The sequence below is a fragment of the Lycorma delicatula genome, chromosome 8 (genome assembly GCF_047948215.1).
Source record: "Lycorma delicatula isolate Av1 chromosome 8, ASM4794821v1, whole genome shotgun sequence".
In the NCBI taxonomy this organism is placed as follows: Eukaryota; Metazoa; Arthropoda; class Insecta; order Hemiptera; family Fulgoridae; genus Lycorma; species Lycorma delicatula.
The window spans coordinates 32,520,481-32,546,490 of record NC_134462.1 but is presented as its reverse complement, the minus strand read 5'-3'; the positions used below and the strand labels follow the sequence as shown (position 1 = coordinate 32,546,490).

The 26,010-nt window shown below is 29.8% G+C and overlaps 1 protein-coding gene across 1 annotated transcript in view; it reads left to right on the top strand.

Annotated features, from left to right (window-relative positions):
• The first annotated feature begins 110 nt into the window (after positions 1 to 110).
• Positions 111 to 26,010, top strand: part of LOC142329190 (uncharacterized) — a 46,980-nt gene continuing 21,080 nt past the window's right edge. The window contains exons 1-4 of the mRNA XM_075373584.1: positions 111 to 278; positions 7,129 to 7,228; positions 14,444 to 14,646; positions 17,388 to 17,633. Of these exons, the coding sequence (XP_075229699.1) occupies positions 205 to 278; positions 7,129 to 7,228; positions 14,444 to 14,646; positions 17,388 to 17,633 (623 nt within the window). The 5' untranslated portion in view covers positions 111 to 204. The remainder of the gene's footprint in view (positions 279 to 7,128; positions 7,229 to 14,443; positions 14,647 to 17,387; positions 17,634 to 26,010) is intronic.

The window sequence follows — 26,010 nt, the reverse complement described above, 5'->3', positions numbered from 1 at the left end:
ATTACTTGATCCACGATAGTAGCGCCCTAGTGATCGTTTTAATACGTGCTATGAAAGAAACTACTGTACTGCAGTAGTCTACGTTTATTATCATCGGTTGATTACGGAGGTAGTTTATTGATTTTTGATTGTGTTGTGATAGAATTTGTGATAAAGCGCAAATGCTTTAACACTAGAACTTTGTCTTGTGTGTAAAATTTAACCATGTCTGAAACATCAGATGTTAATCCCTTGCCACCAGGGTGGGATGCAAAATATGACTCAAGAACTGGCAAAAGGTACTGTGAAAGCAACATTATAGTTCTAATCTGGTAACTGATTATAAGAACTATTGTTATTTATGATGAGGTAGTAATTAATATTATTCTCAAGATATATTTAACTTCTATTAACTACAATGTTTATTACAAATCCGTCAAAAGTTTAAAATTACTCCGTAACATAATAAATAATCCATTAATAATAAATTATCATTCTTGAATTACAAACATTTGCTTTAGGTTATTTAAAACTTATAAGCAACTTAAACATAGATCATTTACTGACATGAAACAAATTTCTCAGACTGCTATGACAGTATGATAAAATTAAACAACTCACTTTCTAAATGCTTGAAAGTATTTAGCAAAACTATGACAATCTTTTTGGAATACCACTTTTCCCCAATGGAAATGATATTTTTCTCCAATGGTATTATAATGGATTTATTGTGTAGATGTTGAATTGATAAGAAAACCCATTCAGTACATAATTTCATCATTACATTAAATCCATGTTAATTTTCTTCAAATAGCTGTTGTTGTTAAAATAAATATATAAACATTGTTTTTATCATATTTACTATGCAAGTAAATATTATGTTATTCACTTACAGAGTTCATGGCAACTACATTTAAAATTCATTTTGTGGCCAATATCTTTATAAGTTCAATTTCTCTGAGGTGACTTAAACAGGTTTAATTTTATGTTGTATGTAGTGATTGTAACAACACAAACTGAAAATTACTATATAAATAAAATTTACTAATTTATCCTATACTAAACCAGTTTCTTAACCAATTAAAAATGAATGGCTTTAAAAACAGTTCTACCTGTATTACCACCAAGAAATACTATACTATGAAAAAGAATATTATACTAGAAAAAATTTTCTGGAAATGTATTTCCAAGAGTTTAGAAAGCGAGTTTTTTTTAATAAAAATTATTTCGAATTAATTTCACAATCAAATTTCTGTATCCAGTAATAAATAAACAAATACAAATTACAGTGTCAGTTAATGGGAACAGGTTTGATATAATAAATTAAGCTTGTTTCAGTAAATATCACTAATGGATTTCATTTTTAAATAAAATAGTGGAAAATAATAAAGTAAATTTAGTATATGGACAACACTGGCTCCAAAAAAATGACATCGCCCTTCTGTCCACAAAAAATTCTCAAACTATATTTTCAGTTAACTCAACTATATTAACAGTTTTCCTGTGATAAATGAAACATAAAGAAAAAATTCTATCTATTTCCTAAATTTCATACACAGGAAACACATAACTATCTTTTACTGAACATTATTTAATAAGAAAGTTAAAATATTACCACATGAAAAATGACTATATTATATGATGTCAGTTGAAATCCAACTGTTCAATGAATTTGTATATTGCATTATACAGTGGTATAATGTTAAATAATATATATATATTTTATTAGATCAACCAAAGTACTGAATAAATGAAGTAGGATGACTTATCTTATTCCACTATTAATGCAGGAGCACTTTTGTGATTTACTTGCATCATCAGCTGCATTATATATTCGTATATTCATCTCAAATTGCATTATAAACTTCATAAAATGTAATAACATGTCATGCATTAATTAATTTTATTTAACATTTAAAACCTTTAATCTTCTTATTTTTTATACTTTTATTCAATTAAATTAAATTAAATTGAACCACTTATTTTTTTAATTATTTTTAAACAAAATTTTAAAATATGAAAAATTAAATTGTAAAAATATGACGTTAAGGTATAAAATCAAATTAAAATTAAAAATCAAAAATTAAAAAGGAGTAAAGTAAGTTCATTTAAATGGACAATATGAATAATTGCTTTACTTAAAATTATTTTTATTTGATTTTAATTTTAATTTGATTGTATGTCTTGATGTCATATTTTTACATATATAAAAATTAATTAAATTTTTTATGTTAATTTAATTAATTTTTCACATTTTTTAATTTTGTTTTAAATTTTAATTTAACTGAATAAAGGTTTAAAAAAAATAAAAAAATTAAAGGTTTTAAATTATAAATAAAATAAATAAAGGTTCATGACATGTTATTATATTTTACAAAGTTTTTAATGTAATCTGAGGTGAATATATGTTGCAGCTGATGATGCGACTAAATTGTGAAAGCACTCTGCATATATAGTGGAATAGAGTCATGCTACTTTATTTATTCTGTTCTTTGGTTGATCTAATAAAATAAATATATTTATATATAGTAGAGAGGAATATGATTCTTAAAAGAATTGATTTAAAAAATAAGTAAATATGTATGTGTATGGCTGTACATGCACACACACACACACACACACACACACACACACACACACACACACACACACACACACACACACACACACACACACACACACACACACACACACACACACACACACACACACACACACCCACCCACCCAGCTGTTATATTAACATTTTAATCCACATTAAATGTGGATTAAACATGTTCAGGCCCTGATCCAATTTTTTCATCACCCTTTACATATTATTTTGATAGTTTTTGACAGCAAATTTTTAAAAAGTAAAAACATTATTTATATAAAAAAAAAAATAACATATTTAAAATTTTAATTTCAAAAAGGAGCAATAGACTATATATATATATATATATATAGATTGATTTGAAAAAATGTACAATTAATAATAATTACTTACTTCTTACTTCTTAATACGAGCTTCCAGAGCACTCTCCAATGGTTCGATGTCTTCTATAAACCTCTTCTGCCAACTTCCAATATTTTCTATCTGTCAAAATCTGTTCAAACTCTGAGTGAGTCTTCAGCCAACCTCTTGCGGAGTTATTTGATTTACAATAAAGGAGGATGTGTTCAATGGTTTCATCTTCTTTATCACAAGCCAAACAGCGAGGAGACTCCACTAAGTGAAACCTATTCAGATAGGCCTGGGTGAAAACGAGACCAGTTCTCATGCGAGCAGCAAATGTTGCAGTTGAACATTTCGGTACAATGATGCTTCAGAAGGCTTTCTCTGAATCTTAAAAAGGGAACGTCCTGATATACTGACCCTCCACTGCTCTATCCAGGTATCCACAAATTTCCTTCTAAATTCCTGCAGACACTCACCAAGATATGTTTATCTCTGGGGAGCAGGTTGGCCAGGCGATCAGCTCTTTCATTGCCAGGAACACCACAGTAACCAGGTGTTCACTGCAAGATGATATTTTTTCCAAATAATCTCTCTAGCATTTTATGAATTTTGTCGTGTGAAAATGGAATCTTGTTGGCCTCTGTTTTTGTATTATTTGTAGGGGTGTTCTAGAGTCAGTAAAAATGAAGATATCATTCATGTAGTGAATGTAAGCAAGTGCACCATTAATTGCGAGCAGTTCAACATCAGTACTACAGGTAGATCCTGATGGTAGCACCAATTCTGTCAGCTGTTTGGTCATAAAAGGCAGCTCCAGCATTCCCCTTATTACCTTCAACTGATCCATCTGCATCCAGCGGAATCCATAACATTGTGTGCCAATATACTCCAAGGTTATCTGCAAGAAGAACTCTGGAATTTCTTTACCTTTTTTTACAATTCCAGGGATGGTTAGTTCAATATTAATGTTATCAATTAACCATGGAGGAGTGAAGCTTACTATCGGAAAGACCTCTGGTGCACTTTGTATAGATTGTTGTTCCATGTTAGATATGATACTATTGAAGGATTTACAATCAAATTGTTTTTTTCTAAATAATGGAGTGAATGATTTTGCGGGAGTCTGGACTTTGATGTGTTTTGTTATGAACATCTTCCTAATGTACAATTTTAATGGTTCAATTGCCAGTTTAATCTCCATCAACTGGATGCTGGTTGTTCTAGGATATCCCAAGCATATCCTCATAGAGCTGTTCTGAATTGCTTCTAACTTCTTGAGATGACATGCAGCAGCAGACCCCCCAAATCTCAGATACATACGTCATTTTTGATCTAATGGATGTCAGATAAAACTGTCTAAGAGTAACAGTATCTGCACCCCAAACTCTACTCACTAGCGTTTTCATAGCATTCATTCTTCCTATGCATTGGATTTGTACATTGGTGACATGTGCACCCCACAACAATTCAGAATCCAAAACGATACAGAGGATCTTTGGATTTGGATTGTAATGCAGGATGAGACCATTAATATATATCATTGGTTTAAAATTCTTGAGGTAGTATCTTGCAGTAAAACTGTAGATTCTGTTTTCTCTTCAGATATCTTTAAATTCCACTTTGTTGTCCACTTGAGCACCAACTTTAAGGCTTGCTACTTCAAGAACAGCTTGAACTGGGTTCTCCTGCGAATACCATACTGTTAAATCATCTGCGTATATGGTGTAATCTATGTTTTTTGAAGTATTGGATGTAATATCATTTAGCATTACATTAAATAATGTGGATCTTAGAACTACTCCCTGTGGTGTTCCATTGTTCACTGTTCTTGGTTTAGACTCAACATCATTTACAATAATTTTAATTTTCCTTTTGATCAAAAAATTGTAGAGAAATTTCAACATTCTGCCTCTAATGCCCAGTTTCATGCACTGGAGAACAATGGACTTGCTCGGCACTCTGTCAAATGCTGCTTCAAAATCGACCATTACGACAAGTATACACTGTTTCTTGTGAAGGCAGTATTTATTTTATGAAATAAGTACAACAAAGCATTCACAGTACCACTTCTTGGTCTGAAACCAAACTACCTGTCACTCAATAGATCTTCAGACTCCAGTTTCCATTTTAATCTTTCATTGATCATTCTTTCCATTAATTTGTATACACATGATGTTAAAGATATTGGGCGATATGAGGTTCCTTTGTTGAGTCTTTCCCAGGTTTGCAAATAGGTACAATTTTTGCAAGTTTCCACTTTTCTGGAAGTCCTCCTGTAGATCATATATTAATAAAATATTTCAGTAATGCAGTTTGGTATGAATTTGATGTGTTCTGAAGCATAGCATTGCGTATTCCATCCTTTCCAGGTGCTGAGTCATGCAAATCTGCAAGTGCCATTTTTAGCTCATTCCCTGTAAAAGGCTGATCCATAGTATCCTTTTGTCTGAAAATATGTTCCACATTACAGATCAGATATTGCTCCACTGGTGTCAAGCTAAATGACCAAGGAACTGGGCTACCAGCCCTTAATGAGTACTGCACCTCAGCAATCTCCAACTTCTCTGTTATAACAGTATAGTCTGAGCTCACTAATTTGAATATTGTGTTATCACTCTTTCTTTGTAGAGATTTGAATTTTTTCTATACTGTAGTAGCTGGTGTGTTACAGTTCATTTAGTTCACAAATGTTTTCCAGGACATGGTTTAACTACCTTAATGGCTAGCTATCTTGCTTTTAGCAGCTGCTAGATTGTATTTTGTGTGGTTTTGTGGCATATCGCTGCTCTTCCAAATGACCAATTTTGGTCATCTTCCTATCTCTGACCAATTTTGAAATATCTTGTGTCCACCAGACATTAAGTTTATTCCCAACAACGAGTTTCACTCTCAGCATGCTCTTATTTGCTGGGTTAATGACCACCTGTTTAAAGCTCTCCAAAGTATTGCACATGTCTGCATTAGTCAAAGCCATTTCCTCTTTGAAGAATTTCCAATCAGCTTCTTTTATTATGTATCTACTCTGTAGATTCTGTTTTGTATTAGTGTTGTTTATAGTAGAGAAACCAAGCTTGCAATACACAGGCAGATGATCGCTTGACAAATCATCTCCTATGGACAAGCTCACTAAGTAGTCTAGAAGAGCTGGTGAAATGAGTAAAAGATCCAATGTGCTTGTAGTTTCAGTAGAAGGGGATTGGTAGGTAGGCTCCCATGGCAATTTTCTAACATACAATTACACAGTGTGTTGATGACTTATTTTTCCTGATTTCATAATCATACATATCAACATTAATATTAATATGTATGCTATCGTCTTTAGTATTGCAAATATTTAATTTTAGTCTTTCTGGATGTGCGTATTTCTCTTGTGAAACTTGTTTTAAGTTCTGACAAGAACTATTTATGTTGTTTTTAAAAGTGATATATTTTTGAACATTTTAAGAGGATTTTCTTAAGAAACCAACTGCTGATGTTCAGTTCACTGCAATGATATGCAGATATCCAGTGGCAGGATGTGAACAAATCACCTTCACCCCAATTAATTAATAAATAATAATAGTAAATATGCTAATTAAATATTTAATTATTTTACATTAAATTATTTTATTCTCCTCACTTTTTCCTACAAAATCTCTTATAAGTAAATTCTTTAAAACATAACTCATCCTTGTAAATCATCAAAATAAACAATGACAGATTTGTTATAGTTTTCTAAATGTCCTTATTTAACATTTCCATCAGTCAATCATAAAAATAAATTGTTTTTCTCAAAACAGGCTAAGTATACTTAAAAAATATATTTAAGGAATTGCACTTGAAAGCATCAATGTTTGCAGACGAAGACATGTTTAAGACCTCCAATACATTTATTACCCATTTTGCGGATTCTATCGAAGCTCTCAGAATGCATACTGCCTCCACATGCTTCCATTTAATACATTGAAGGGTTGCCTAACTTCTTAAGTACCTGCAGCGTGCTGAAAATGTAGTACACGTTCATGTTTTATAATCTTATTGGTTGTTATAAAAATTATTTTTTCTCTACAACTATTTTTGCCACCTCCCCCCAATATCTGTCTCTATGGGCAAATGCCTAATTTGCCATACCTAGATCTGGGCATGATTGTGCTAATGGTTTACAAGTTTGTATGTAAATGTATGTTTACAAGTTTGTATGTGTAATGGTATGTAACCTTATTTTTCTTCTAGATACTTCATTAATTATTTTACAAGACATACTTCACTTGAGGATCCAAGAATTTCATACAGGCAGCAGCAGCAACAACAGTACGAGTCCATTCCGTTACATGTAATTATTTTTTTTTTAAATCATAATTTTATAAATTTTTAAGATTAAGAAAATGAAAATCCTTCACCAGATTAAGTCAGTGAATACACATAAGAGAAAGAAATAACAGTTGGATGTTGATGGCTTATTTTTCCTGATTTCATAATCATATATATCAACATTAATATTAATATGAATAAATATATATTATTAGCCTTTTTATATGCAATTATTGCAGATAAGGATCACTGCAGCTTGAGACTTATTGAACTTTTAATTCAATAGGAAATAGCAGTTGGTACTACATAGTGTTTATATTAAAAAAATTATATTTATGAAAATAAAATTAACTTAGGCAAAAAAAAAATTCTACTGTATATATATATATATATATATATATATATATATATATATATATATATATAATATATACATTATTCGTAAAATCTGATTTGAGTTGTCATTTTAGTTTATAATTTTAAGTAAAAAATCCATAGACAGAGGTTTGGTGGTCTTGATGGATTTTTTATTATATAATCATTTTGCCATCAAAGACTTCATTAATGTATTCAATCACTACATAGCATAATATTTCAGAGCACCATCATGCTGGAACTGAAAAGTTCTGAATTTATTAAAATCCATTTGTACCCAAGATTAGCTAATATCTTCAGAATCTTCAATCTTGTTACTGTACCTTCAATAAATGATGCTAAACACTTCTTTGCATAATATTCCATCCCAGACTATTATACCATTTGGTAAAACTGAGTTTTGAAACAAATATTTTCTGGATATCAGAGCAAGTACAACTGTGTCTGTTTACCTAACCCAAGTAATTTAATAGTTAAATATCTCCTTGTTCAATTTATTTAATATTTATTCTGAAAACTACAACCAACAGTAAGGATAATCTTCTATGTAATGATATATCAGTTATGGTATGTAATATGAATAAATTTTTTCTGGTGTAGAAGTTCATCATCTTGTAATTTCTTTTTGAACAGCAAGTCTTCTAGTTAAATTTCTCAAACTCTGTAAATGACTTTCTGCAAATGTTTAGTTTTCCTCATTGTTGCAGTTTTAAAATTATCTGTTCTTGAAAAACCCTTATCATAACATGCTTTTCAAAATTTGTAAACTTCCATAAAAGCTGAGAGAATGAACTATTCCACTCATTAATTATTGCATTAAGACCACCATTTGAATATCATCTTTCAAAGGCAACATTTTTTTTGTTATTCTTTTGTCAACAATTAATGATAATAATTTATTTTATAAACACAAATAACAACAGAATTACAAACAATATAAGTGAAGATGGACTGGGATCAGCTGTTTTAATGTCATGCAGCACAACTTAGTGACATTTAGGAAATTTATTCAGGATGAGCAAAATTATAGTGATATAATCTAATAACATGTTTTTTTTTAAAGCTGAACTCATTTTCGCTTTTTAACAGTAGTGATGTTTTCACCTTAAATATATTAAAACAGCAAGTAATTAAGTAAAAGCAGCAATTAATTGAAAATAATCTAATTATATGAATCTGAAAAACTTGGCACCATGTTTGTTCTAAAAATGCTATTTTATAAATAATTGAAACATATGTTTTGTAATTACCACAAAATAGTTTTTTCTATTACTTTTTATTTATTTAAAAAAAAATAAAAACAAGGGTAAAAATATTTAATACAGACAATAAGATATGTTGATATCATTCCTAAATAATTTTCATTATACGACTCAACTGCCACAATAAAAAAAGTTAATTGATGATCTGATATGAGTAAGTTACAAAACTGACATAACAGTATAATTTGCTGAAGAATAACAAACATCCCATGCTAGTAAAGTAAGTGGTTCCCTGTTGCCCTAATTCATCAAGCCTAAAATATAGCAAATTAGGATGTTAAGCCCTTCAAAATAAATTTGTTACACACAAAAAACTAATAAAATAAAAAAATAACAATTTGGTGTACTGTTTTTTTATTTTTTTTATTGAAAAACAATGCATTTAAAACTGCCTTACTTGGAAGGGGTGCTTTGCAATATTTTATGAAAATCATAAAATTTAGCGTATGCAAGGGACAACTAATTAACAAGTAATTAATATAATAATGTAGAAGAGCATATTTTTCATGAATATAAACAACTGAGTTGTTACACTAACATATTAACTGTGTTATTCTTGGTGCAGAACTATAAAATCTATATATTTTTAAATTTGCTTTTCAAATTTCTTCGACATCCTACCAAATTACTTACAAACAGTTTTAATACCTATTTCATTAAATCAATGCAACCATTATGCAATTTTTTTTTGTCTTCAGTCATTTGACTTGTTTGATGCAGCTCTCCAAGATTCCCTATCTAGTGCTAGTCGTTTCATTTCAGTATACCCTCTACATCCTACATCCCTAACAATTTGTTTTACATATTCCAAACGTGGCCTGCCTACACAATTTTTCCCTACTACCTGTCCTTCCAATATTAAAGCGACTATTCCAGGATGCCTTAGTATGTGGCCTATAAGTCTGTCTCTTCTTTTAACTATATTTTTCCAAATGCTTCTTTCTTCATCTATTTGCCGCAATACCTCTTCATTTGTCACTTTATCCACCCATCTGATTTTTAACATTCTCCTATAGCACCACATTTCAAAAACTTCTAATCTTTTCTTCTCAGATACCCCGATTGTCCAAGTTTCACTTCCATATAAAGCGACACTCCAAACATACACTTTCAAAAATCTTTTCCTGACATCTAAATTAATTTTTGATGTAAAAAAATTATATTTCTTACTGAAGGCTCGTTTAGCTTGTGCTATTCGGCATTTTGTATCGCTCCTGCTTCGTCCATCTTTAGTAATTCTACTTCCCAAATAACAAAATTCTTCTACCTCCATAATCTTTTCTCTTCCTATTTTCACATTCAGTGGTCTTTCTTTGTTATTTCTACTACATTTCATTACTTTTGTTTTGTTCTTGTTTATATTCATGCGATAGTTCTTGGGTAGGACTTCATCTATGCCGTTCATTGTTTCTTCTAAATCCTTTTTATTCTCGGCTAGAATTACTCTATCATCAGCAAATCGTAGCATCTCTATCTTTTCACCTTGTACTGTTACTCCGAATCTAAATTAATCTTTAACATCATTAACTGCTAGTTCCATATAAAGATTAAAAAGTAACGGAGATAGGGAACATCCTTGTCGGACTCCCTTTCTTATTACGGCTTCTTACTTATGTTCTTCAATTGTTACTGTTGCTGTTTGGTTCCTGTTCATGTTACCAATTGTTCTTCTATCTCTGTATTTGAACCCTAATTTTTTTAAAATGCTGAACATTTTATTCCAGTCTACGTTATCGAATGCCTTTTCTAGGTCTATAAACGCCAAGTATGTTGGTTTGTTTTTCTTTAATCTTCCTTCTATTATTAATCTGAGGCCTAAAATTGCTTCCCTTGTCCCTATACTTTTTCTGAAACCAAATTGGTCTTCTCCTAACACTTCCTCCACTCTCCTCTCAATTCTTCTGTATAGAATTCTAGTTAAGATTTTTTATGCATGACTAGTTAAACTAATTGTTCTGTATTCTTCACATTTATCTGCCCCTGCTTTCTTTGGTATCATTACTATAACACTTTTTTTGAAGTCTGATGGAAATTCCCCTTGTTCATAAATATTACACACCAGTTTGTATAATCTATCAATCGCTTCCTCACCTGCACTGCGCAGTAATTCTACAGGTATTCCGTCTATTCCAGGAGCCATTCTGCCATTTAAATCTTTTAATGCTCTCTTAAATTCAGATCTCAGTATTGTTTCTCCCATTTCATCCTCCTCAACCAATGTTCATTTCTCTTTCCACTTCTGAACACTTTTCTTTAATCCACTCTTCTTTTGCCAGTTTGCACTTCCTGTTTATAGCATTTCTCAATTTCCGATAGTTCCTTTTACTTTCTTCATCACTAGCATTCTTATATTTTCTACGTTCATCCATCAGCTGCAATATATCGTCTGAAACCCAAGGTTTTCTACCAGTTCTCTTTATTCCGCCTAAGTTTGCTTCTGCTGATTTAAGAATTTCCTTTTTAACATTCTCCCATTCTTCTTCTACATTCTCTACCTTATCTTTTTTACTCAGACCTCTTGTGATGTCCTCCTCAAAAATCTTCTTTACCTCCTCTTCCTCAAGCTTCTCTAAATTCCACCGATTCATCTGACACCTTTTCTTCAGGTTTTTAAACCCCAATCTACATTTCATTATCACCAAATTATGGTTGCTATCAATGTCTGCTCCAGGGTAAGTTTTGCAGTCAACGAGTTGATTTCTAATCTTTGCTTAACCATGATATTATCTATGTGATACCTTGCAGTATCGCCTGGCTTTTTCCAAGTGTATATTCTTCTATTATGATTTTTAAATTGGGTGTTGGCAATTACTAAATTATACTTCGTGCAAAACTCTATAAGTCGGTCCCCTCTTTCATTCCTTTTGCCCAGCCCGTATTCACCCACTATATTTCCTTCCTTGACTTTTCCAATGCTTGCATTCCAATCTCCAACTATTATTAAATTTTCATCTCCTTTTACGTGTTTAATTGCTTCATCAATCTCTTCGTATACACATTCTACCTCATCATCATCATGGGCACTTGTAGGCATATAGACGTTAACAATTGTTGTCGGTTTAGGTTTTGATTTTATGTCCTCCTCAAAAATCTTCTTTACCTCCTCTTCCTCAAGCTTCTCTAAATTCCACCGATTCATCTGACACCTTTTCTTCAGGTTTTTAAACCCCAATCTACATTTCATTATCACCAAATTATGGTTGCTATCAATGTCTGCTCCAGGGTAAGTTTTGCAGTCAACGAGTTGATTTCTAATCTTTGCTTAACCATGATATTATCTATGTGATACCTTGCAGTATCGCCTGGCTTTTTCCAAGTGTATATTCTTCTATTATGATTTTTAAATTGGGTGTTGGCAATTACTAAATTATACTTCGTGCAAAACTCTATAAGTCGGTCCCCTCTTTCATTCCTTTTGCCCAGCCCGTATTCACCCACTATATTTCCTTCCTTGACTTTTCCAATGCTTGCATTCCAATCTCCAACTATTATTAAATTTTCATCTCCTTTTACGTGTTTAATTGCTTCATCAATCTCTTCGTATACACATTCTACCTCATCATCATCATGGGCACTTGTAGGCATATAGACGTTAACAATTGTTGTCGGTTTAGGTTTTGATTTTATGTCCTCCTCAAAAATCTTCTTTACCTCCTCTTCCTCAAGCTTCTCTAAATTCCACCGATTCATCTGACACCTTTTCTTCAGGTTTTTAAACCCCAATCTACATTTCATTATCACCAAATTATGGTTGCTATCAATGTCTGCTCCAGGGTAAGTTTTGCAGTCAACGAGTTGATTTCTAATCTTTGCTTAACCATGATATTATCTATGTGATACCTTGCAGTATCGCCTGGCTTTTTCCAAGTGTATATTCTTCTATTATGATTTTTAAATTGGGTGTTGGCAATTACTAAATTATACTTCGTGCAAAACTCTATAAGTCGGTCCCCTCTTTCATTCCTTTTGCCCAGCCCGTATTCACCCACTATATTTCCTTCCTTGACTTTTCCAATGCTTGCATTCCAATCTCCAACTATTATTAAATTTTCATCTCCTTTTACGTGTTTAATTGCTTCATCAATCTCTTCGTATACACATTCTACCTCATCATCATCATGGGCACTTGTAGGCATATAGACGTTAACAATTGTTGTCGGTTTAGGTTTTGATTTTATGTCCTCCTCAAAAATCTTCTTTACCTCCTCTTCCTCAAGCTTCTCTAAATTCCACCGATTCATCTGACACCTTTTCTTCAGGTTTTTAAACCCCAATCTACATTTCATTATCACCAAATTATGGTTGCTATCAATGTCTGCTCCAGGGTAAGTTTTGCAGTCAACGAGTTGATTTCTAATCTTTGCTTAACCATGATATTATCTATGTGATACCTTGTAGTATCGCCTGGCTTTTTCCAAGTGTATATTCTTCTATTATGATTTTTAAATTGGGTGTTGGCAATTACTAAATTATACTTCGTGCAAAACTCTATAAGTCGGTCCCCTCTTTCATTCCTTTTGCCCAGCCCGTATTCACCCACTATATTTCCTTCCTTGACTTTTCCAATGCTTGCATTCCAATCTCCAACTATTATTAAATTTTCATCTCCTTTTACGTGTTTAATTGCTTCATCAATCTCTTCGTATACACATTCTACCTCATCATCATCATGGGCACTTGTAGGCATATAGACGTTAACAATCGTTGTCGGTTTAGGTTTTGATTTTATCCTTATTACAATGACTCTATCGCTATGCATCTTGAAATACTCCACTCTCCTCCCTATCTTCTTGTTCATCACGAAACCTACTCCTGCCTGCCCATTATTTGACGCTGAGTTAATTATGCAATTAAGGGGCCAAATGAATCACCCAAGCATATTATCTGCTGATTGTTAGAGTTTGGTAAAAAAGTGGAACTTAGATATCTCTTTTGTGCCTAATACGAGTACTATTACAAGTTCTTTATAAGGGAAATTTCTGTAAAAATGTATGTAGAATAAATTTATGTAAATTTTGAAAAGATAATTAGACACCAGAAAGGAAATAGCAATAAGTAGAACAAAAAATTGTAGCTGCATAGGGCCCAATACTCATCAGATGATGAACAGGAGATTTTAACAACCTGTTTAAAAAGAACATTTTCCATAAAAAAAAGAACAAGAATCTATGCATTTATAAAACAAATTTTAGTACTAAAAATAATTTTTTTAAGACGTATTTATTGAATAAAACACTTGCAATACAAATTTATATAAGTAAGAAGTAATTTAAAGCACTTTTTACAGCAAAGAACAGACAACAAAAAAAAAAGAAAGAAGAAAAAGAATTTAAATACTCTAAAAAATAAATGTGCTGAATAATGCTAGAAATGATTTAAGAGATAAAATAAAATTACTGAACAAAGAGAAATTAAAGAAGATACCGTAATAAAGATTGTTTGATCGCAGAAATATCATGTCTATTTCACATTTGTGGTTGAAATTCTTTGTTAATATCTTCAAAAAAAAATCTATGTAATTTATGAACCTTTTTTAAGAATTTTCTTCACAATTTTAAGTTTATGTAGAATAATGATGTAATGAATTTTCTTCCATTTAGGAAATGAACAGTCTAAGCAGACCAAGTCCTCTTTCAGGACGATCTATAGTTGGAACTGGAGGTCCAACAATGGGTGCTCCAGCATTACAATATCAACAGGCAAAACTTGCTGCTCAAGAAACATCTTTAGAAGAATCAGTAGCAAAAATCAGTGCTTTGTTTCCAACTGTTGGAGAAACACATATCAAAACACTACTTTTAAAGTAAGTCCACTTATATATATTTAATTATAATTTTTTTATCTTATAATTAAAAAAAATTTTCATAATCAATTTTTTGAGAGATTTTCTTTAAGCATTCTTGAATCAATTTAAATAGTTACACTAAAAAGTCTGCATATGCAGGCAATAATTTGTTCACAATAATTTGGGAGACTATTCTCTAGTTATAATTTTTTTTATATTTTAAATGAATGTGTGTGTGTGTGTATATATATATATATATATATATATTATATATATATATATATATATATTTATAAGATCTTTCTTATATCAACTTTATCAGTCCTCTAATTGTTCTGTGTATCCTAATGATAAAAATAAAGTTTTAACATACTCACTCAGGTTCAGTTAAAACTAATGGCATATTTGTGTGTAGCATCACAGATTAGCAGATTCTAAAATACATCCAAGCAGTAAGTTATAAATATAATCAATAACAGAAAAGGTAAACCAATAATTTATAAATAATAGAAAACAATAAATGCCAATATAAAAAAATTATATGGGAGAGGGATAAGATAGTAACTGATTCTTGATCTGGGGAAGATTATAAAATATAGTCCTTTAAATTTTAAAAGGATGTTAACTAAGTCCCAGGAGGAATCTGAATAAATGACTAATAGTTCAGTGAATTCTCCATATGCCACACAGTCCCAGGAATAGGCAAGGAAGTCCCTTTATGGAAGTTGAGTCTGTTCTCAGGTAAATCTACAATTTCTAATTTTTTAAGGAAAATACATTTTTGATTAGAATATTTTTCAACCATTTGATTAGAATGTTTGATTTGTAATACAATATCCCTGTCCTGGATAAAAATGCCCCAATTTTCTGAGGTGTTGTGTATATAGGTGAGTGCCCGGAAGAGGAGTTGAAACTATCCTCCAGGTAAGTTGATTCTCTTATACTGTGGTTGATTCATTTGGAGATAGATTACCATTTCTGACCATTTACAATACTTCTTTATCTTAAACCTTGCTTTTACATTTTGGATTGTGGGTGTAAATCAAATCCTACTAGGTTCTTACTGAAGATATGGAGACCAATAGAGCTGGTGCATCTTTACTGTTAGTAAAGATTAAATCTTTAAAGGCTTACAGTTAGACCAGTTGACCTGTCCGAGGAATTGCCTACTTTTTCAAATAAATCTAATAGCTTAAGCAACTACTGCATAAAGCCAGACTTCCTAAGCTATATATTACTTGGAACATATCTTTTTCAAAATATGAGTAATTGTAATCCCCTTTATTTTTTTCAAATGATTCTTAATGTTATGTCAGATTCCGTAGTTTTATCAACATTGTTTCACCTTTCACAGTATTCATCCATTCTGATTCATTTATAAACCAGTATATATTATTTTTATTTCAATAACACTAACTCAGATAGTAACAAAAAACCATTACATTTTTTGAGAATTTACATTAATTGTTCATGTATTTTTTTCTGGTTATACAAATAATGCATAAAATTAAATCATTTTTGAGATATATCTTTTAATTTAGAATGAGTTCTAATTTTACGCGAGTTAATTGTGGTACTAATTTTAAGCCTTTATTATCCAAGGTTTCTCAATGATCAAACTGACCATATCCTCCCAAATTGCTGAGTTGATAGTGTGTCTACTACAATTTCAAATGACACTGAATAATAATAGTAATAAATAATATTAAATATTAATAAAATTTTAATCCTTAATGATTTATAATTAATAAAAGAATTATCTGTGATCCAATATTCTTTTAATTGTTTTATTGTCCATTTTTTAAATAGTTGGCTAAGATAAAAGTCTTCTATTTTTTAGCCTCCTTTCCTTGAAGAGTACGAGTATATATCTGTTTTTCATTCATTTTGTTCATTTATTAAAAAAAAAATTCACGAGTAGCCAACATAAAACAAACCTTTAAATGTCTTAATTATAAACAAAAACATGATTTTATTTTAAATTGTTATGTAATGAGGGGATGAAGAAAAGTAAGAAATGAGAAACTATATCACTAAGTTTGTAGTGATGTAGTTTCTCATTCTAAATCACTCATCTAAATTCGCCTACTGTTAGTAAACAAGTAGAAAAAATATGTCAGAATTTTTCTTTTGCACATTTTTCCAGACTACAACAAAAGTTTCAAAATATATTAATAGATTTTACTATCATGATATTAACCCAAACACATTTATAGAAAGATCCATTTAATACATTTCTAAAGAATTTGCATTTTCTAGGAAAACCTCCTGTTGAAACAAAACAAATCAGAAAATAAAATAATTTCTCAGTCAGAGATATGTCTGAATGTCTAAGATACAAGAAACTGAAATTTCTGTGTTGAAAACACTTCTACAGTTTTTTCTGAGAGAAAGAGAAAAAAAATTGTGTTTTTTAGTATAACATTTAACTGTACAGTTGAATCTCTAAAGCAAAATATGAAAGTTCGCAAAAAATCAATCAAAAGTGAATAATATTGCTTAGAATCTAAATAAGCTTATTAAAAATTTTTGAACATTAAGATCTGGCAGGCATTGGTTATCAGCTTAATGCAATAAGCTTGTTACTTTAAATAATAGGTTGGTTTGTTTTGTTGTGGAATGTGAAAGTAGTAAAATATGAGATAGTATCCCTTCAATGAGAATAATGGTGTTGATTATTTTTTACATTTTTTAAAGTCACATTAAAACTAATAGATTTTTTCAGACTTTTTAAGTATGCATTCTTTTACTTATTATAGATATCATAATCGTGAAGCTGTGGTAATGAGTGCTCTACAAGTTGAACACAACCCAATCACAATGCCAGGTCCATATACACCACCACTTGGAGCTAGAAGTTTTCCAGGGGTTGGTCTATATGCTTTACATATGACACCACCTAATACACCACGAGCAAGTCCTCTTCTGGCAAATCGTGCTCCATTTCTTGGAACAGCATTCTGCAATGCATCGCCACGTCCTCATTCACCAAAAATGAAATTGAGGTTCTTTCAATTATATTGTGTTATGTTAAAATTGTGTAATTTATTTTTTTATTTATATATAAATGTAATACTACCTTTCCTATGTTATTTTTTTATAGATACTACTTATCAATATGTAATTAAATCCCAATATAGTTTTATTATTATTTTCCTTACCAAAACCTAAAAAAAAAAGAATAAAAAATTGTTTATATAAATCCTACTTAGTAAAAAGTGTAATAATACCAACTGTGTTTTGTTTATTAGTGCTCATACTTTGTAATTATTAATTTTATTTTTATGATCAGTAGTAAAACATAATGTACTTTCCATTATTATGCTGTGATCATAAAGTCATGTAATCCAAGTTTAAAATAACTAATTTGTTGAAAAGAGACAAATTTAATAATATAATAAGATTAAATAAACAGAATATTTAAAATTTAAAGACCTTTTTCATTCAAATCTCACAACAATGTTGAAAATGCCCACCATGTGTAACGATACAGAACCTTTTTTCTTCATGTTTAATGTAACTTTTTCTAGATTTTCTGCTCTGAAGTTGGAAATGTTCTTTGATATTACTTTAAAATTCTTACAATGCAAGTGAGTTGTTTTTTTTAAACTATGGTATAGAGGATTTAAAAAAAATTGGGATAAGTATTCTTAGAAATATGGAGGCTGTACTTTGCAAGAAATTACAGTCACTGAAAAATTGTCAGACAGTTGAATTAGCCATGTGACATGTAATATAATTTTGCTTTGACCATTATTCTTGCCATCACATTTCTAATGAAATTAAAAAGTTCAATTTTCATTCTCATAGGGTAAAATGAACAAAACAGGCAATGCCCGTCATCTCACAAAAAAAAAAGTTCATGGTAATTTCCTGATAATGTTCAAATTTTCAACAGTTAAAGTCTCAAAACTAATATATGGGCTTAACAGTAAATTGATCTTATTAATTTTTGGTAAGAAGTTACACTTCACTCTCAAATTTTCAAAGAATACCAAAATTTTGTATGTTCATTGAGTGAATTCCCAGAATTTCATATACTATTGTTTTGATTGTTTTTGTATGTGGTAAGATGACATCATGCTTTATCAGAATAAAAAAAAAAAATAAAATAACATTGTCTAAAATAAAACAAGCACATTATTTTAAATGAAACATTTGAACAACCAGATTGACGCCATCTATTAAAATCAGGTTCTCCAAATTTTCATTAACAAATTTTACATTACATAAATACAATTTAGAATAAATCTAATATATTTTTTAGATTTGAACACAAAGGGAAACCTTAGTTGTTTGGAGATTTTCCTGATCAGCTAATAACTGATGAACCTGAGGAATTTTACAACTATTATCATGTAAAACTAATGAGTACTATCAGTGATAACATCTCTTTTATAAAATCTGATTAATAAAAGAAGAAGTAGTAAATTTATTTGGTACTATATAGTCAAGAAAAAAATTATTCTAAATATGATTGGGTCATCAGAAAATATTTCGTAATTAATACGTGATATGATTATTTATAAAACAAGGATTTTTTTACACTGCTAGGTTAGTGATTTCGAAATAGGAGTGTGATAAATCATATGATATAATTTTGATCTTCAAAAGTCATAGAAAATAAATGGTTCTTTGTTTACAATGATGCAAAAAAGAGATTACATGGGTTCATCCCATATTAGTACAGTATTACATTATTTCTCTGTTTTTCCTAATGTGTACATTGTAATCTGTTAAACTACTGAACAATAAGCAATCCACCCTCCATGTTCCAGTGAGGTGAGGATGATATGTAAGATGATGAGTTAACCACTAGACCTAAACTAACTAACTAAAGCTAGTGAGCTTTGTATTACACGACTTTATGAACACTATGTATAAATTTTAATGGGTGTTTGTTATTAATGCCTGCTGTAATAAGGAATGCATCTTGATGTTCAATTTTTTTGCATGATCTGTTTTGTATTTTAATTACTTTAAATTAGTTTAATAAAATTTAAAAAAATAATCTTTAGTTGTAAAAATAAATAAATGATAATAATAAATAACTACTTCAGATTTATCAAAATTAGAGGATAAAAGATCATTTACTTGTTTGGGAAATTCTACCTTGTATCCACTTCAAATATGTGTCCTTAATAAATACTTTAATTGAAGTTCTCATACTGACAAAAGAAAGCATGCACATGAAGGCCAACCTCATTGTAGCTACTCCAATAAAATTATTTTTAAATGGGAAGGAAACAACATATCTCTGAGATTCTTATGTCTTCCAAAATTTTAACAATAGTTAAATTGTGTAAAATTCTCTAAAAAGTTATTTTTTATGTGCACAAGAATTAGTACATAATGAATTTTTTTAGTTATTGTAGTTTAAGTGACATATTACAGTTTGTTAGTATCATCAGTTTTATCTACTGTAGATACATTAATTTTTTATTAAATGTCTTATACTTAAAGCATGGCTATTGAATGTGTCTTTCTTTGTTCAGAACCTCTTCCTTTAAATAAATAGTTTAAATTTTTTTTCCTATTATTGCTTAATTAATTATGTAAATAATTTAATTATGTGCTACCTGTTTACTGTATCTTTAAAAGTAGAAATTATACATTTTTTAGTTCAATTTATTATAATGAAAACAACCAAATCATTTTTGCTTTAATAAATATAAATGAGCTATCTTGAAAGTGAACTGATTATAAACATATTAAATTTGAATTTTTTTATTAGTAAAACAATACACCTTAACTTCTCTATGTAATTCAAACATTTGTCGTGATTCAAAAACTTCAAAATATCATCGTCATCATATTATCATATTTCCTTTTTACCAACCCCTTTACATATATTACCATACACACACAAATATTGCTGGATGATATTACCAAGCTCTACTCTAGAAACATCTGTAAAAATCAATTCCAAATCCATAATAGTTACATTATGATGTTTTTTTTTTTGTTTTTTTTTACTTTAACAGTGTGCTTTTTACTTATTTGGGAAATTCTCCCTTGTATACATTTTAAATATGTGTCCTTAATAAATACTTTAATTGAAGTTCTCATACTGACAATAGAAAGCATGTACATGAAGGCCAACCTCATTGTAGCTACTTCAATAAAAATATTTACAAATGGAAACGAAATAACATATCTCTGAGGTTCTTATGTCTTTAAATTTACCATTCTGAAACATTTCACACACATTTCTTTCCTCATATTAAAACTATACACAGCCTATGAATTTTAATCTTTATTATGTTTTTTAAATGTTATCACTACCTGAATTTCCCATTGGCTGTAACACTGATAATTTTAAAACTTTACAACTCAAAAATAAATGGTCGCAGAGTATTGCCGCAGAGTGTAGCAATGGGTAACACAAGGTACTGACTGGTTCTTATTTTAAAAATAGATGTCATAATGGTTAATAAATTTTGTTAACATTTTTAAAATTTTAATTCATAAGTAATTAACTAAATATTTACATTCAGAGATAAATTTTTTAAAGCATAATTTAGCTTACCTAATACGTTTCTTAGCATTGGTGTAGTAATTTATTTGTAAATTTTCTAATGTAATTGTCATTTTCTTTATGTTTCTCTACATTTTTGGAAATTCCTTTTAATGTTCAAAATGTTATTGTTGTCTTCTAATTTACAAATTAGAATCTGTTTTATCCATACTAGTGTCAGTTTAAATATGAAAAAATAGATTAGAAATCCGATATACGAGGAACATAATGATTGCATAATAATACAGTACAGCAATTATACAAGTGATTAAGACTGTCTTGAATCTAGATTGATTGTAATGAAGGTGAGTGAATATAATATGTAAAAAGGTATCAGAATTAACCTCCATTAACAAAATAATACATAGACCTCAAATTTCCTATATTTTTATATTAAATACATTTAGGTAATGGGTAAACAAGCTTTCTACAAAACTTTGTCAGTGGTAATCTAAATAATATGAAAAATATTTACTGATAATTAAATAACATGAAAACAATAATTATTAAATAGTACCTAAAAAATTAAGAAAGATATTGAAATAGGTTAATTGTAATAGAAAAAATAGCAATACTATCTTTGGAGGTTGATTGATTGATTGTTTTTTTTTTTATCACTACGTCTTCAAAGACCTATTGCAACATAATCAAATAACTCAAATACTTATGTACAATATAAAAGTACAAAAAAAAAATGGTTATAGTTACAGTCAAGAAAGTACAATAAAACAGACAATAGTAAGAAAAAAGAAAAGGAACAAAATAAATTAAATAAATCACAAATAAAATATGTTATAAAAATTGAGAGTAAGTCTCAATTTGAAATTCAATCAAGTAAAGCTCTTTTAAAGACATTAACTGATGTGGAATATATGATTCATTGAAAATGCTTATTTCAGAAATATTTAGCTGAAGCTGTGAAGAAAGAATAACACAGTAAGTGCAGAGATCATTTTTAGATATTTGCTAAAAGAACAAACAATTTATAATAAAAGAACTGCTAATTACTGAAACTAAATTGTAGTAAATAAATATGCATATTTTAGAACACATACACTTAGTTATTCACATAATATCCTAACAAAGAAAGTTAAAGAATATCCATATTTTTAGAAATAATAGTTAATAACAAAAGTATAAAAAAACAATAAAAACATAAATATAAGTAAAAAATAAAAAGGTACAGTCTTTTTTAGATTTGCAAAGTAGACTTCAATGAATATTAAAGAAAACTATAAAAAATCAGACTATAAAAGTTGTATCCATTGAACTTCAGTTTAATTGAGAAGCTTTTCAAGTGCAAATGGGTAGTCATAATCAATGAAACCTAATAAGCTTTACATATGGGATTTATCCACATGGAGGATGCTATTTATAAGTTTGATCTAAATGTTGTACTAAGCTAATGTTAATTTACATGTTTAATATCCAATACTTGAAAATATTTTGAAATTAAACAACATAAAAACATGAGCAATCAACCTGCATTGAATTAATTTCACAAAAGTAAATTATGAGGTGGTTCAAATATAATAAGAAATTTTTTTATATAGATTTTATTTAAGATAATAAAATTCTTACCTATTGAACTTAGACCAACTCAATTTCAACACACTCTTTCCATAGTGTAAATTTTTTAATCCAGTATCAAAATAATCTTTTACAGTTGATCCTTAAACCAGTGTTTTTGCAGCTTCAATGACCACCTTATCATTATAACTGAATTTTTTTCTTCTTAAAAATCTCTTCAGCAGTCCAGATATGTGCTAATGGATAGAACCAAATCAAGGCATTATTTAGAAGGAATAAAACTAAATCTTAATTTATTTTTTGTCAGGTAAATATTACTGGTTTCCTTTTTTAATTCAGCAGAATTGATTAATACTCTACTGAGTTAACAATTTTTTTACCAATCATAAAAATTCTAGGTGAACAAATATTCTTTGAATCCCAAAATACTTTTTTTCTTTAATTCATGGTAAATTTTGGAATCTGTAGGTCACTATCCAAGTAAACAATTTGTTGTCAGCAGTAAAAGAAATTAAATCACACCCACAAAATATTTTCCTTATGAAATGTTGTATGGAGGCTAAGGAATGGTGAGGTCTTCATCTTGTATACATTATTTTAATTGTAATTTTATATGAAGTAATCCCTCAAACATTGTCTTATGCTTGAGTTTATGTAGTCATCATTTTAAACCTTCTTTCCCTTATGTTTTTAACAAAACTAATTTTTCTACTTTTTTATTTATAATGGTACTTACAAAAATGTCAAAGTAAAGAGGCTTTTGGTCCAAATTCCCTACTTGACTTAGAAGGCAGTCATGTTTATATTTTAATTTGTAATATAATGTTGAAAAGCATTCCATTAAATTATTTCATATCTGAACAAGAATGGTTCAGTGGTATAAAGTTAAGCCATTTTGACACATCATTTATAGGTTGCTTTAAACTGTTTGGGAGAAAACTTAAGTTCATTTGCTATTTCACGAACTTTTATTTTCAGATATCATTAAATGGGGTTTTGAAGCACTTAATCTAAATGGTTTTCTAAATCTTTAAACTGCTATATTTTGGTCCACAGGTGACAGCCAGGTTGGATTGTATGTTTTAAAATTATATTTTTGAATTTTCCATCATTGCATATTAGTTTATATTACATTATATTTCCTAGCAGCAGCACAATTGTTATACTTTTTGCTTCATTTATGATAGTAAGTTGCATTCTAGCTGCAACATGAGCCCTAATGTTTCTCTCCAAGGAATGTTGTTTTCCAACAATTATCAGGATACATTTTCTATTTTATTTCAACTGCACTGAATGTGTGATCAAAGTAACACTCAGTCATTCTTAAAGTTAGCTAACTGAAACATGTTTTGATTGCAAATATAGAAGGATGAATAGAACATAGAATTTCTACATGCCTTTAGTGGGGAAGGGAAGCATTATATGGTTGTATTGCACATATTATGATTGATTTTTGATAAAATTTAAAAAAGGTATTACTGATGTAACTACAAACCTACACCAATAACAGCCATCTTATTATTTTTTTTATAGTTCATGACTATTGTAATGTGTAAAAAAATGCCAAATAATGGAAAAAATGTGTTTTTTTAATATTTAGCCTTTGGCTTTATATTAATATTTGTAATTAAATGAAAATTAATTAAATATAGCATATAAAAAATGAGAACATAAATATAGTTAAATGTACTTATTTTGATTAAATTATGAATTTTCTACGAGTTCATGTATATATATATATATATATATATATATATATATATTGTTATGTAAATTTTATAAATTCTGTTCATATAAACCACCAAGTACAAAATTTTGACATAATACATATCTTACCTTAATTTTATCATGAAAGTACTTTCGCGGGATCCCGCATTCTCAGTCATAATTGAAATAATTTAATCATGACTGAGGATTCGGGGTCCTGAGAAAGTACTTTCATGATAAAATTAAGTTAAGATATGTTTTATCTCAATATTTTGTATTAGGTAGTTCATATTAATAGAGTTTAAAGTATAATTTAACAGTACAGAGGAATAATATGAATCTTAAAAAGATTAATTTCAATATAATAATTACAACAAATAATAAATAATTATAGTAAATAATAATGTAAGTAACAGAACATTTTTTATTATGCGCCAACAAATATTTAGTGAAGTGCGGTTGTCAGCATTGTGTTACGCTCCTCCGTAATCATGTGTTCTTGGATTGTTGATATCTCGTTTAGTTTTCGTTTTACTGCTATTTGAGTGCAACGTGTTTAAGTGGAAGTAGCGATTATCGGGAGTCACGATAAAACATGAAATTTTACGTGAAACTGGGGAAAACTTTCACTGAAACGTTTCAACTTTTGAAAGAAGCTTACGGAGATGATGCTGTGGGTCTTACGCAATGCTATGAATGGTTTTCACGATTAAAAAGCGATCGTCAGTCAGTTGAACATGATCCTCGACCGGAAGGCCTTTGACTTCAACTGATGACACCCATGTTCAGAAAATAACAATCGGGTGCGTGCAAATCGCCGATTGACTGTCAGAAGACTTGCAGAAGAGGTTAGCATCTCAGTTGAATCATATCATGACATTTTGACTGAAAAATTGAACATGCATCGAATTTCAGCAAAGTTTGTTTTCGTTTGATGACCGAACAGAAGAAAGAACATCGAGTGGACGTTTTTCGGCAACTTCCTGAAAAAGCCAATGACGATGAATCATTCATGCAAAGTATCATAACGAGAGGAAAGCTGGGTTTACGGCTACGACATTGAGACAAAAGTTCAATCACAATGGCTTAGCAAAAGATCTTTACACCCCAAGAAAGGATGTCAGTCTCGATCCAATGTCAAAGTGATGCTCTTTGTCTTTTTTCGATTTTAATGGAATTGTGCATGTTGAATTCTTGCCTTAGTGTAAAACAATGAACCGTGATTACTATCAAGACGTTTTACAACGGTTAAATGATAACATCCGCAAAAAGAGAGCAGCGTTGTGGTGACACAACTAATGCTTCCTTCACCACAACACACCCGCACACTCATCCTTGTCAATTCGTCTGTTTTGTGCCAAAAATCAAATGACTGTCATCTCTCAGCGTACCTACTCACCAGACCTAGCTCATTGTGATTTTTTCTTATTTCCGAAATTAAAATCGGTGATGAAAGGACGCCGATTTGAAACTATTAATGACGTTAAAGCAAATTCATCACGGACCTTAAAAGCCATTTCCAATGAAGCTATCCAGGACTGCTTCGCAAAGTGGAAATCCCGCTGGAAAAAGTGTGTGAATAGAGAAAGGGAGTACTTTGAAGGAGACAAAGACCAATAATCTGTTAA